The sequence below is a fragment of the Drosophila virilis genome, unplaced genomic scaffold (assembly GCF_030788295.1).
Source record: "Drosophila virilis strain 15010-1051.87 unplaced genomic scaffold, Dvir_AGI_RSII-ME tig00001466, whole genome shotgun sequence".
NCBI lineage: Eukaryota > Metazoa > Arthropoda > Insecta > Diptera > Drosophilidae > Drosophila > Drosophila virilis.
Window position 1 is genome coordinate 3,292 of NW_027212836.1, and position 15,776 is coordinate 19,067.

Below are 15,776 nucleotides of genomic sequence, written 5' to 3' on the forward strand. Positions count from 1 at the left end.
GCTATGGGGTCAGCTATCTGATCTTCGACCTTCGCTATGCTAAATCTGCCGAAGTAAAGATCGGTCTAAATATAGCTCTTGTACGAACAGCATTTTGGTTTTTCAAGACATCTTAAGCGTCTAACCAACTGGGAAGTTGCAAGCCGAAAGCCAACTTTCTAAAAGGGTCGAAGAAAGCCGAAAACAATTTCAATGTTGTAAATACCAATGTTCGAAATGCCACAATATTTGCAGTCTTCGCTTGGTAGCGATCAGAATAGACTGGTGAAATTGATACACATGCAACTGAAAGAAATATCAATGTGGTCAGCTTATGATAGATTGGTCTCAAGTGTAGTAGTGAAACCAAAAATTACGAGTTTGCTCGAGATAATTTTCATTTCGATCGATTATATAGACTGCCTGCAAAGAAAGACGCACCTAGGAAAAGATTCATTACCATAGCCCTATTAATGAGAGACTACCTTGCATGCTAATGTGGATCATGAACATATATGCTTTAGCTGTCGAAGATATTTCTTTCTATGCGTTATAATTAGAAGATACAAGTTAAAGATTTTTCAATCTATTAGGTGATACTAGGACGTATGCAGAATCATAAGTAGATGTCAAACTTAAATTCAACAACAGTGTTTTCATTAAATTTAATTGGTGAGCATAATAAAGTACATACCTAGCTGCTTTTTTCGCCTAAGATCACCTCTACATTAAGAGTAGTTTCCATGGGGCAATTAATAGGATATATTTAGTGTCTTGAAGAATTTGGTTATATATCGTGGGATTTGGCAAAGGATTTATGTATGTCCCATCTATTCCGCTATAAAAGTGACAGAGCACTTCGATAATGGATTCTTTAACTCAGGCCATTGCCCTGACCAGCATTCCCAACGGTTCGAGTCTGGACTTCAAAAACATCTCCTAAAATCAGCCGAGTCAGAACCAAACAATATATTTTTCCAAACGATTTTTGACTTTTTGAGTATTTCTGATCAGCATCAACAGCTGAGTCGATCTAAGCCATGTCGTCTGTGCGTCTGGTCAGTCCCGTCTGCCCGTATGTACAATATGAACACAAGGATATCAGAACCTTAAAGAGCTACAGACTTGAAATTAGATGTAGGACCTCCTAGTGCCTGCGCAGAATCGAGCTTGTTTCCGATAGTCGATAACTTAACTTCGTTTCTAAGCAACTCGATAACAAATGATATCGACATCCTGTTTTTTAAGAAAATTGGGTAAACAATAAGAGCTAAAGTCACCAAACATGATATGTTGCTTCTGGAATATTATATATTTGTCAAGTATCTTACATTTTATACCTATCGCCACCTCCCAGCTACTTCCCCAGAGCTATAAATCAAGTAATAGCCCAACTTTTATTGCCAAACAATTTAAGCACCAATTTAAAACGCAATTGGCTTTTTCAGTATACATAAATATTATATGGTACAATAAACTATATCTTAGAAAATTTCATAAAGTACGGTTAAGAAAAAACCAAAGTTATATGCAACTGCGGCAATTGAATAGAGCAGCATCGTTTAGAATTTCTGCATACATGTACACACACACATCAAGCGCGTCTGCTTCGCATTCTAACAGCATGGTAATTGCGATTTTTTCTGTAATGTTATTTAAGTTCCTTTTTTTATCATAAGTACTTAAATTGTTGGTGTGGCTGCTGAGAAGAGGCATAGCAAGTGGTGCGGTCTGTCGCGAGTTCGAGCCCTACCGGCGAAAGTATTTTATTTTATTTTGCTGGTGTAGCTGTTGAGTAGAGGTCGACACCTGCAAAGGGAACTTTTTTTTTAAATTCATTTGGTGTTGGAATAAGAAGGCTTAGGGTATTCCCTAGTCGGGAGCTCCTGACTAGAACTTCTTACTTTGAAACTAAGAATAGATCTGTATTCCGGATCGGACCTCTGTATCTTAATCTGCCTTTTTACTTTAGATATTATGCCAAACTCGTCTTTTATATATAACTAGCGGGTACAAACCGGCATTGCCCAAAGCACGCATTTTATAAAACCTTTGTTCTCAAAAAGCTTTGAAATGAATTTGAAACTGAGTGGACCGTAAATAAACAACGTTCCCACAAATGTTTTCCGCCAATTTACCACTATTGCGAGGGGAATGTCCCACATTGGTAAACACGTATTCATTATATACTTATGTACATTTTTCGAAATAAAATTGATGCAAATTGGACAAAAACTTAAAATTATCCAAAAAAAAAAAAAAAAAAACTTAAAAATGCACTTTCCACCGAAAGAATTTAGATTTTGCACAAAATGTGTGGAACGCCTTAAATGATTTTTATGTAGATCGTTGGAAATGTATTTGAGTGCATTGTTAGTTTATAAGTCGACCCTATGAAAGTCTTATCATAAAAATACATCTTATGCAGATAAGAAACACGATATTTTCACAAAACCCAGTTTGTAAAAGCTTCGCTCTTTTGCCAACATACCAGTATACCCGTAAGCCAAATTTCCACAAGGGTATTAGATCTGCGTCGAATAGAAGATTTCTTGTTATTTCTTGTTTGAAGATTGAATAGAATTGAGTGAAAAACGTGAAAACCGATAAGCTTCAAACCCATTTACATATATTTTTGCTTGAATTATTTGACAGGTGTATTACACTTTTCGCAAAATCCATCCGTTGGTGGAAATGTAGTGAAAGGTTTGTGGTTGACATTTCGGATTCAAGGTCATATACAAGGATCTTATAAAAATATTGAAAAGGCGATTCAAGGATATTCTAGGGGGTTTTATGTTTAAGTTTATGTTTAGTCCCATTATCATTAAGCTTAGCGTAAAAGAACTTTGAAAGATCTTTGTGAAAGTTCAATAGACAAGTTGAATTAACGAATGTTAATTTTTCTGCTTCAATCTTAAGAACACGAAAATTTCAAATAAATTTTTTCACGATCGGAAATGGAGGAAAAGTGTTCTTACGATCCGATCAAATTGAGAAATAGAGAAAGGTTCAGTGAAAGAACATTTATTTTTCGACTTCACGATTCTCACCGCTCGATAGACTGAACTTTTTAACAAATATTTATGTAAATTATTACTCTTGGCACTGAGTTTAAGATAGTAGAGGTAGACTTACATTTTAAATGGGGGATATAAATGATTAAAAAAGTCTCATTCCTATCCTTTGATAGCTCCCTCCAAATATAATGTCTACATAATATAATGTAGACTTTCCACCTCCGCTGTTAAGTACATTTTACATTTAATGGGAAACTTTCTCGTATATTATCTTCGGATAATACGTAAGAATGTAGGTATTTTCGACAAGCCGAAAGTTAATGCCCTTGTAGACGGCTTGCAGATATGTGCTTAAATCTTCGGCCTGCCAAATATATGAATAATAATATATAAACAATAATAAAATAATATATCGCATAATTTCACTTATAGATAACAAATTAAAAACTTTTATGAGTAAGATAAACCTCTTCCAAAAATAAAAGCTTTATTATGGAATACTCTATCATCTAAGATTTTTTCAATATTTCTGTCTATATCATTTTAAAATTGGTCAAAACCATCATAAAGTTTATCAAAGACTAAAATATCTTATTTTTTACCTTATATGAACATAAAGTAAATTCATGTTTTACGCTTAACTTACAGATTTAATATTGTAAAAAGGACCTTTGATGTTTGCGTTTCGGCATTTAGCGTTATAAAGGAGCTATTCTAATCTGGTTGATTCGCTTGGAGCGACATGGACGGCAAATCTTTCGAACAGGATACCCACATAAGGTTAAATGGAGTGGTAGTTAAGAACACGCGAGGCGATATTTAAATAATTTTGGTAACACCCAAGTAGTGCCAACATCCTGAAGAGTTAAACCATGCCGCATACACATACGCGTCATGGATCATCCGGTGATGATTTAGGCAGCACGGACGAAGTAAAAATATTTAAGGATGAAGGCGATCGTGAGGATGAGAAAATATCATCCGAGAACCTTTTTAGTCGAAGAAAAATCAAGCCTCATTGATTTAACAGAGAGTGAGGTATGATATGAATGCCCTTATAAAACTCAAACTTTGATCTCCTCAATTAAAGGTGACTGCTTTGAAATTGTCTTCTTTTAACTGAATTTACAAACTATATGTGCCTTTAATATATACGGTCTAAAACTAACTCTGCTATTTGGGATTCCGTAATCTTTACCACAGCTATAATCGCGACTGATTGGAATTTATATATTTTTTTATACCCTTGCATAGGGTATTATAATTTTGTCGTGAAATGTGTAAGAAGAAGGAGACATCTCCGACTCCATAGTATATATATTCTTGATCAGCATCAATAGCCGAGTCGATATAGCCATGTCCGTCTGTCTGTTTCTATGCGAACTAGTCTCTTAGTTTTAAAGCTATCCTACTGAAACTTTGCAGAAGTTACTATTTTTATTGCACGCAGCACATATGTCAATACCAGCTGGGACCGACCACTATATCATATAGTTGCCATAGGAACGATCGGTCGAAAATTCAGTTTTTGTATGAAAAAACATTTTACCAAATTAGAATTTATTAGTTTTACTCTGCTCCTTATACATATGCAAAATCCTATTAAGATCAGACCACTATATCATATAGCTGCCATAGGAACTATCGGTCGAAAATTAAGTTGTATGGAAAACTTTTTTGTCATTCAAGATATTTTGATTAAACACGGAATTTAAAGATTTCACTATGCTCCTTCATTTTTGCAAAACCTTATTTACATCGGACTACTATATCATATATCTGCCATAGGAACGATGGGTCGAAAACTACGTTTTTATGAAAAACCTGTTTTGTTTATCATGAAATCTTTCCCAAACTCGTCATTAACTATTTGCTCTGTGCTTCTTAGATACGGCAAAGCACTATAAGCATTATGAAAAGGTTAATTAAGATAATTAAGATTACCCACAGACTAGTTGTCGGTCGATCCTATATTTATACCCTTGCCGAGGGTATTATAATTTTGTTGTGAAATGTGTAACGCATAGAAGGAGACATCTCCGACCCCAGAAAGTATATATATTCTTAATCAGCATCAACAGCCGAGTCGATATAGCCAAATCCGTCTGTCTGTTTCTATGCGAACTAATCCCTCAGTTTTAAAGCTATCTTAATGAAACTTTACAGAACTCCCTCTTTCTGTTGCACGCAGCTGGATCGGCCCACTATATCATATAGCTGCCATAGGAACGATCGGTCGAAAAATAAGTTTTTCTATGAAAAAACATTTGTTTTTCAAGATATCTTGACCAAACTCGGCATTTATTAGTTTTACTTTACTCCTCATATATATGCAAAATCCTATTAAGATCGGACCACTATATCATATATCTGCCATAGGAACGATCGGTCGAAAATTAAGTTTTTGTTTGAAAACATTTTGTTTTTCAAGATTTCTTGACCAAACTCGGCACTTTTTGGTTTACTTTACTCCTCATATATATGCAAAATCCTATTAAGATCGAACCACTTTATCATATAGCTGCCATAGGAATGATCAGTCGAAAATTAAGTTTTTGGATGAAAAAAGATTTTGTTTTTCAAGATATCTTGACCAAACTCGGCATTTATTAGTTTTACTTTACTCCTCATATATATGCAAAATCCTATTAAGATCGGACCACTATATCATATAGATGCCATAGGAATGATCGGTCGAAAATTAAGTTTTTGGATGAAAAAACATTTTGTTTTTCAAGATATCTTGACCAAACTCGGCATTTATTAGTTTTACTATGCTCGTCATATATATGCAAAATCTTATTAGGATCGGACCACTCTATCATATAGCTGCCATAGGAACGATCGGTCGAAAATTAAGTCGTATGAAAAAACACTTTGATTATCAAGATATCTTGACCAAACTCGGTATATACTATTTTCCCGGTACTTCTTAGATAGGGGCAAAGCACTATGAGCATTATGAAAAGGTTGGGTCTGCAAGGGTATTAGATCTTTGGCGTGCCGAAGATAGCCCTTCTTTTTCGTTTTTTAAACATAACGGTGTAGTGACCAATATCAAAAATAAAGACTACTAATGAGCTCTTCTAATGATCGATCAAAAAATACTTTGTCGACGCCTTAATATCTTTTATAAAATTTAAAGTTAATGGTTATGTAGAAATGTAAGTTAAAACCAGAAGGAAGTATGTATCTTCAACACCATTAAGTTCATATATTCCTAGTCGGAGCATAACTCTTAAGTTTCCGGCGCTAAAGTCGCCAATTTCATTTTTTAAATGCTGCTCCCTCTCTACGTAATATGCAATAATAAAAAAAAATTCCAATTAGAACAACATACATTTTATGTTACAAATTAAAGGCTGATGAATGTGATGAATATATGTATATATTTTTCGGCAGATCTTAATGCACCGCTGAAAATCCTATCAGGATCGGTAACTTGCAAGATTAGAGACAACGTGGCCAAGGCACGTGGTAGCCGGCGCATAGCTCAAGAACTTCTGTTTACACACGCACACATTCATTCATTCATTCATATGCGTGTCGTATTAGTGTGTGTGTGTGTGTGTGTGTGTGCGTATGTGTGGTGTGTGTACGGCCCTAAGCTAGAGGCGAAAACAAGTGAGGAAAACTTATTTTTTTAGAAAGTTGCTCGCATTGCCAATTGAATGGGTTAAAAAAAGTGCATCTGGTAATGGTGCAGGGTGTTCTCTATTCGGGTACTCTTGATTCCTTAAACTGTTTTTTGGGGGCAGCGACTACTGTAAAGTCCATTATAACAATGCAAAAGTTTAGAATTGGCACGCCGAAGATTAAATACCCTTACGGACATTTTGCATGCGGATTAGATATGTGGAGAATAGTGAACATATGTACTGCCTGGATATATCTTGATACTGATCAATAATGTTTGTATTTATTCTATGGGGTCGAAGATATCTCCTTCAACACGAATTTACACATTTATTTGATCACACAATATATTGTAAATAAGTCTTGCGTGCTCGTGTCACGAAAGAAACCATTGTCCATAACTATTAATATAATCAATATATAACAATCTTTTCTTCACCTAGGAAAAGGGCAGCAAGACAGTGACGAGGCCGGATCACAGTCCAGTATTTAGTAAGTAAAACTTTTATCTTCAACTGAAATTTTACGTATATAACCTTAAAAGATAAAAATTCTTAATTAATAAAAAAAGAAATTTTAACTACTTATTACCTTACAAGTTACATCATGTTGGCCAGTTATAGAAAATAATAATAATAATAAAGTAGATGCGTGTAGTGTATGTAACCAACTATGTAAACTCGCAGCCAAGTGCAGGGCATATCCTCGTTGGACGGACACTCGATTCAAAATTCTCGTGCATGCATGTATATATGAATGTACATATGTATATGCACGGCAGTGCATACATACATATGCCTCTGCGCTTGTGTACGTAAGTATGCATGTATGCGTATGCGTTGCGTGCTGTTTTTTATAAACAAACTAAAAAAGACGGCAAAAAACATGTGCTCACATTTGAAGGCAAAGCCGTAGTTGGCGTGGGGCAGATATGTAAATAACCGGCTGCTGCAGCCGCCGTCGCCGTTGCCGCCGACTGTAACTTTAGCATCCGTTCCATAGTGCTAACAAGGTGATGCAGATCGGCTCGTCGCTACTTCATTTCTTGTTTTTTGTTTTCAGTTTTCTGTTGGCTATATTTTGCTTTCTTTCGGCCGTCAGCGGTTTATGTACCCTGACTGTGTGAGTACATGCACATATGTACGTGTATATATGTATGTTCACATGTGTGTAAGCGTGCGTAACTGTGTGGAAGTTCTCTTAAAACGATCGAGTAAACAAATAAAGCGAGTGTGTTTCGGGTATATGATTTTATGTATGTACTTGCTTGAGTGTATGTTTCTGTATTTCTGAAAGTTTATTTGTGTGTGGGCAGGCACACATAAACACACACACTGTTACATACATATACGCATATCTTCATACAAACGATCGGAATTCAATTTGTTTGCAGTTGATCATCTTTTCAAAATCATATACTAATTATAATTCGTGTTCAAGCCTTCTAGACCTACCACAAACTATCGCCCCGTCCTTCCTACTACGTCCACATCTCACTTTTTGCAATAGAACAGCCTGTACCAAGTGTTCTCTACTCAACTCTCTTCCCGCTATCAAATCTATACTTGCAGTATATGTACCCTTTGGGACTTCACTGATCATGCCCAGGTATGAGTAGGGCATAGCGTACCAGTCACGCGTTTACTATACTCTCTCTGTCTTTTTATACCCTGAACCCATTAAAAATGGGTATAAGGGTAAATTGTATTTGTGCAAAATCCAAATGTATGTAACAGGCTGAAAGAAGCAACTCCGAGCTAGAGACTTGAAATGATGTAGGTGCTCCTAGTGCCCGCGCAGATCGAGTTTGTTTCAGTTAATCGATAACATACTCCGTTTCCAAGCAATCGATAAGAATCGATATCCTGTTTTTAAGCCATGAAGAATATCTTCGTTCTTAAAAGTCAAATATATCGCATATTTTGTTTTTCCCGAGAATTACATTTTTAGGCGTACGCTCATAATTTTGTATATTGTTGCATGTTTTTAAAGATTTTTTAAGTTTAAATGCCGTTTTTTAGCTTTTTGTATGAACCTGCACCAAGGCAGTGTTTGGCCAGCAAAATACCGTGAACCAAGCACCGAGATTCCAATTCACACGTCACAAAAAGACCCACGGAAAAACACACCGTTCCTTTTGGGAAAGCGGGTAGCGGGAACACTTTCAAAAAGTTAAATACTCTTAATCTGTGATTTATGCTTCGAAAATCAAGTCTCCTTGCGATATTTATTGATAATATGGAAATGGTAGAATATATTGATCAAAATAATGTAATTGATTTGCGACTCAAGCACGCGGCTCTAGCTTTTAAGGTTTGTATATCGACGGATCCAACAGAACGTAGCTCATCGATCTGATGTAGAATAATCTTTAGAATTTATAATTTATAGGGTCCGATCTTATTTGAACTTGAGGCTGACCTCACAGCTGAAGCAGTAACATTATAAATCTTACTAAGGTTAACTTGAAAGAGTATAGCAAGTCTGATAGACGATTTTATGATTACAATTATTTCTTAACGCTAAAAATATCGCCTGGAGCAATACATTCCCATAATATTTAAAATATTTGTAATTATATGTGTATATGCATATGTATGCCCTTGAAAGTTAGCGTTCGGATTAGCTGGAAATAAATGCGTCCGGTTGGGTTAGCTTTAAGGATGTAATGGGAAAAATATTAGGATTTCCGTTCCGAACCGGCTTATATCCGTGCCTTTACCTAACTAACAAATTTTTTATAATGATCCTGTGTATATGTATGGATATATATATATGTATGTGCATTCGACATACTTATGTTTAGGTAGTAAATGGCGATAAAAAGTAAATATGTAAATTCATATGCACATACATACTTACATATACACGTATGTATATACATATGTATTTTTAGTAGTCTTCGAATACGACGTGCCTGCGTTGTGCTAAACATAACTTGTTAACAACGCGTTGTCGTCTCTGTCTCCGCTTTAAAGCCCATAACAAAACAGTTAACGAGCTTTTTACCTTTACATCTTTGACCATTGAAGGAGATTCTGCGGAAACAATGTTCATTTCAAGCTTTAAAAAAGACTACGAGGCATAATCAGCCATGGGCTTAGGCGATCCCAGATTTAAAGGGGTATCTTAAAGGGCGTCTCCCCTGCGGGCGCTCTAATAAAACGTTGGTGTTCTATAAATACATGTACATACGTATGTTCTACGAACATTCATATATCCATGTACAAATATGTATATGTACATAAAAAATCTTAACCCGTATCCTTAATATATGCGATAGCAGTGTAAGATTTTTGGCCTGTATCTCAGTACCGAGTGCATTTAAAACAAAGATTTAATTTAAAAAATGGCCTTTAATGCATAACCCCAATATAAAACAATTTACCGGAATGTTCATAACTTTGAGGTGAAAAACAATAAGTCAATAGTTGTAAATTGAAACAATATTAAGGTAGATTTCCCACTGTGCGGCGATCAGTTTGATTTCTTAAGTATAAAAAATATAAATGTGTGTAAGCATGTATGCATACATGCAACAAACGTACAGAAACATATGTATGTAGGCATATGTGCGTTTGTAAAAAGTATACATATCCCTTCTTCTGCTTGCATGCATACAAGCAATAATGTTTTTGTTCGTGTGTGCGTATACATACATACATACATACATACATACAAACAAACAAACATACATACATATACCCAAATACGTCTGTGGTAGTATTGTGTATCCTTGGAAATTAATGAGTTTTCGTAGAATCGACGGTCTCGTTCCGTTCGTGCTGCCGAAGCCGATGCTGACGGCGCTGCCCGTGTTGAAATTGTTAGTGTGCTGTTGATATGTTTTGGAGTTCTCGCTAGTTGGCAGACGCTTGTTGTCTCGAGAACGCGTGGATTATTTTGTTACCCATTACTTTTCGTACCTTCTTTGCTGCTTGTGCTCTGCGACTGCCGCTGCTGCCGGTCTGATGGACTGCGGGTTGGCTTACCTAATTCTCATTCCGTGCTTGTGGCTTCCTTCTCCTCCACATTTTGATTTAAGATGTATTTTTTTTGTTTTGTTGTTGTGTACTTCTCGTTTTTATCACCATTTTAGGGTATTTCAGCGAGTCTTTCTTGTGCTTGATTTTCTAACAAGCTGTGAAATATTTAATGATACGACTCGGGTATTCTTCTTCGATGTTAACATCATCTCGTATCTTTATACATACACTTCTATTCGCTTGGCTCTGTGCACCGCACACATACATACATATCCATTCACGTATCCACTCACAAAATAGCAGCTACATAAGTACATTTATAAATATACATATACATACATGGAAATATAATAGGTTAATTGATGCCCTCTAAAAGATATTTGCACATATACATGTGTACCTACTATAAAGTATACATAATCGCAAAATTCGCAAAATTATTAACTTCCGACTATGAGTAATGCAATGATCAAAATCTCAAAGATCGTATCAAATATACAGTAAGTCAAGAAATTGTTTTCACGTTAGAAAAAAAAAATGATTTTTTGACTTTCTCAGCAAAAGTTAATATTTCTAAATACATATATATTATACCCTGAACCCATTTAAAATGGGTATAAGGGTATGTTGTATTTGTGCAAAACCCAAATGTATGTAACAGTCAGAAGGAAGCATCTCCGACCCCATAAAGTGTATATATTCTTGATCAGCACCAATAGACGAGTCGATCTAGCCATGTCCGTCTGTCTGTCCGTCCGTCCGTATGTATGAACGCAAGGATCTCAGAACCTATAAGAGCTAGAGACTTGAAATTTTAGATGTAGGTGCTCCTAGGGCCCGCGCAGATCGAGTTTGTTTCCGATAATCGATAACTTACTCCTGTTTTTTGGGCAATTTTGGTAAATAATAAGAGCTAGAGTCACCAAAGTTGACATATAGCTTTTAAATTAGAATTTATATATGCATTTGATGTTGGAAGAAGAGGATTCACGGTATCCCCTAGTCGGGAGCTCACGACTAGAACCTCTTACTTGTTTTATTTTGGTGATTACTGTACAACATATGTCAAGTTTGGTGACTCTAGCTCTTATTATTTACCAAAATTGCCCAAAAAACATGATATCGATATCGATTTATCGATTGCTTGGAAACGGAGTAAGTTATCGATGATAGGAAACAAACTCGATCTGCGCAGGCACTAGGAGCACCTACATCAAAGATGCTGATCAAGAATATATATACTTTATGGGGTCGGAGATGCTTCTTTCTGCCTGTTACATACATTTGGATTTTGCACAAATACAACATACCCTTACACGCATTTTTAATGGGTTCAGGGTATAATAAAAAATTTTGAATAGTTCCCAGCATCGATAAGAAGCAGACAAATGGACGGAGACGACTATATCACCGTCTTATTCCAAATAAAACATATATTTTGTGGGGTCTGAAATGCTTCCTTAATTTTTAACTTTTTCATACTTTGTATTTATTAACAAAAATAAGTTCTAAAGTTCATATTGGACTTGTAAAGAATCTGTGTGATCAGAACAATCTCAGAGACATTCGAAGTTTAAGCAAGGGTTTGTCCAAATTATTTAATCCCGGTTTTTCTGTTAACAAAAATAAAATAATAATAATAATAAGCTAATCACTAAAAATAATAATAGTGACAGTGAGTTAACCAATGTAGTTGCGCAGTGAACACTACAACAAGAAGCAATAAGCTGCAGTTACAGTGAATTAGCGATCATAATGTCGTGATTTACAAAGGTGCGCTCAAGCGCAGTGTGATTTACATATATTTTTACACCGAAGCCGCTGGAGCTTTTCGGGCAGCGGAGACTGCGGCGAAGGGAGCGACTACGAATAACAAGTGCGTGACTTCGGCGTTGGACCCGCAAACGTGGCTAGTGTAGTGACTAAAATAAATCATAAAAATCATAGCTGAGGAGAAATTCGACCCATCTTTTGAAGGTCGTGGAAGCAGACCTGGGGACCGAGTTCCTCATTAGAGGGAGGGTGGTCCACAAGGACAACCTAAGAACTTCATATTGCGATTGTTTGACAACGTCATAGCCGAATGCGATGGGGAAACCCACATACTGCAGAGTTGCATCGCTTCACCTGGAGCCACATTTTGTCGTCTGGCATTAGAGAATTCATGTGCCAAAGAGCTCCATGCAGGTGGCACGGCACACTGCGAGATCCAGCCGAGCAACCTGGAAATAATCACCCATGTAGATGACGGAATCATCACCATTAACGACGGGTCCGCAAGGATTCAGGTGGAGAACGGCACTGAGATCTAGGTACAAGGCACGCATCTCATCACATTCGGAGACCGAGTCGCAATTAACGGGACTCTGTTTTACAATCACAACAACGTACGCAATAGAGTCCCGGGTATTGCCAATTCTCCCTCGCTGAACATCACTGCCTGCCAAGATGTCGTCAGCCTCCCTTACCTTCATCGTTTGAGTGAACTTAATTTGGAGGTGATACAGCAATTCAAGAAAGACGCCGGAACTGATCAAGCTTATCGTGTGGCATTCATCATTGGAGCCATATGCTGTGCTTTAATTTGCATTGGCCTCACTCTTTGGCGGATCATCGACGCAAAGAAGTCTGCGAAGCAGTTACGAGAAGTCGTCGCCGGGATTGGGTCGGCCGAGGACGGCCTTATACTTGAAGGGGGAGTAGTTAACACATAACACTTAATATAGGATATTTCATAAGTTTATAATCAACCCTCGCTATCGCGTGCTTCATAAGTTAAGGAACAGCCCTCGCAATTGCGACACTGCATACTTTGTATCAGCGCGCTATAGCTGCAATGGTCAGCGGCGGTAACCGGACACTTTTGTTTTGCTGCAAGAGTTACCGTTTTTGCCTAAGATTTTGCTGAGTCGGCTTGCCGACCATGACATTGTGGCGTGATGCGAGTTTTGGCTTAGTTTAACTGAAATATTCTGTGTATTAAGAAATTAGTTTTTAATGCGGCTTTCACTGAGGCACATCGGCCCAGGGACTTCGCGCTTAAATTATCTCACTCACTACGGCGTATCAGCCTAGTGTTTTATAAATAACCAAAATAAAGTCTTATGACGAAAATCCGCGAAGACCTTTTTATTTAAATATTAATTTTCATATGCAGACTTAGTTAATAATTTTTGACAGCTTTCTCTATTTTGAAATATCGATAAGTAGTCGTTATCGATTAATATTGCAAGATAAATATATCAAGTTTGGTTGCACAGATAGGAATATTTCACTATTTTGAAGCCCCGTTTTCCCGTCTTCCCAAAATCATGTATATATTTAACTTTTTGAGGCTTAACTTGGGACACATTTAAAAGTTGTTTAATTTTTGGACATGCATATCAAAATATTACTTATGTAAGGAAGACAATACATTTTTATCGATTTAATATCACATTTTTTGAAATCTATTTATATCTAATTCGAGTCTTGGTTTTAACGGCATCTCTGACGCTATTATTAGTCGTACAATTATTTAATCACTTCATCTTATCTTATTTTAGATAAACTCGAGCCACATACACCAACATTCAATATGGGATATCTCGTGTCACCGTACTCATATGCTAATGGTGCGCCCGGTGGACTGCCGGTAACTATGGTAAGTTATCTTTAAATACATATTTTGTGAACCTATTGTGGCCAGGATACACCTACGTTCAAAATCGAGTCTCTTGCTCTTATTCTGAGATCGACGTGACAGACGGATAGGCTGACGTATATGGCTAGATAGACTCGGCAATTGATACTGATCAGCACAATATACTTATGTATATACTTTATGAGGCCGGAGATGCTTCGTTCTGCCTATTACATACATTTGCACAAGACGATAACACCCTTTTTACCCATTTTCAATGGGTTTAGGGCTTTCAAAGTACTGCATACTAGAACTAAATTTTCGAGAACATAATGATTATTATATATCTCTATATTTAAAATTGTTTGTCCTGACTGACTGACTGATTGGTGATCAACGTACAGCTCAAAACGTAAGAGCTAGGAAGCTCTCACTGTAGTTACCTTATCTGATGAAGGTGCACGTTAAATTAGGGTTTCGAGAAATTCCACCCGCAAGTATGAAAAAATCGCGAATAGCGTTTGTATAATATATATATATTTATATATAATATATATATATATATATATATATATATATATATATATATATATATATATATATATATATATATATATATATATATATATATATATATATATAATATTTATGATGTAAGAAAATGCTCAATTGTGTTGACCGAAGAATCTTTATTCAACATTTTATGACTCTTGAAAATCGAATAATTTAAATATAAATAAATTTAAAAAAAGTTCACGGAGTACAACTTTACCAGATCGTAATAATGTACAATTTCATTTTACATTAAATTAATCCAAACATTTTTCACTCACCAATTTGATTCCTATACATCCTTTATCAAATCCACACAGATTTTCGGTGTTTACGTAGGTAAAAAGAGGAAGACTTTTCGCTGTAAGAGCATTAAGAAACGCTCTCGTAACTTACACATGAATCCAAACATAAATGCGTGAGACGGGGCTGGGGAGAAAGCAAATCAATTTTCTTAATAAGTATAATCTGACAGGTTCAATAAAATACAATACACTGTATTCTTGTTGCTTTCGTGTTTTGTGCATGCATAAAAGAAGGTTAAGGGTCACTTTATTTTTAGTGGCTTATCCTTATCGATAATAATTTTTTTACTTTTCCGGCTGTTGAAAAAAAAATATATTCTGTGTGCTAAATGGACGACAATTCATACACTTAGTGTAAATGTATGGACGACAGAAATCTACTTGTGAATTTAATTTGAGGCTTGTCGAAATTGTTAACATTTATTAAATAACACTTTTCAGCGCCACTCTCGATAATTACAGGCGTAAGAAAATGCGTGGAAGCCAAGGGAGAGCTGTTTTTTAGGGCGGATCGCTTTATCAGCACGTACTAACCGAATAAAATGTCAAGGGTTGAAAATATACCTCGTACTATCAAATAGACGTGTAGCGCCCTAAATTTAGTGCAACGAAATGGTAATTACTTTTAAGTTTTTTTCGATAGGCTATTAGGGGAGGTTTTTCATACTATGACGAT

At 36.1% G+C, this 15,776-nt stretch overlaps 1 protein-coding gene across 1 annotated transcript in view; it reads left to right on the forward strand.

Annotated features, from left to right (window-relative positions):
- The first annotated feature begins 3,798 nt into the window (after window positions 1-3,798).
- LOC116649906 (transcription factor pangolin) overlaps window positions 3,799-15,776 on the forward strand; it is a 44,636-nt gene continuing 32,658 nt past the window's right edge. Inside the window, 4 exon segments of the mRNA XM_032433177.2 lie at window positions 3,799-3,991; window positions 3,993-4,037; window positions 7,079-7,127; window positions 14,167-14,264. Of these exon segments, the coding sequence (XP_032289068.1) occupies window positions 3,872-3,991; window positions 3,993-4,037; window positions 7,079-7,127; window positions 14,167-14,264 (312 nt within the window). The 5' untranslated portion in view covers window positions 3,799-3,871.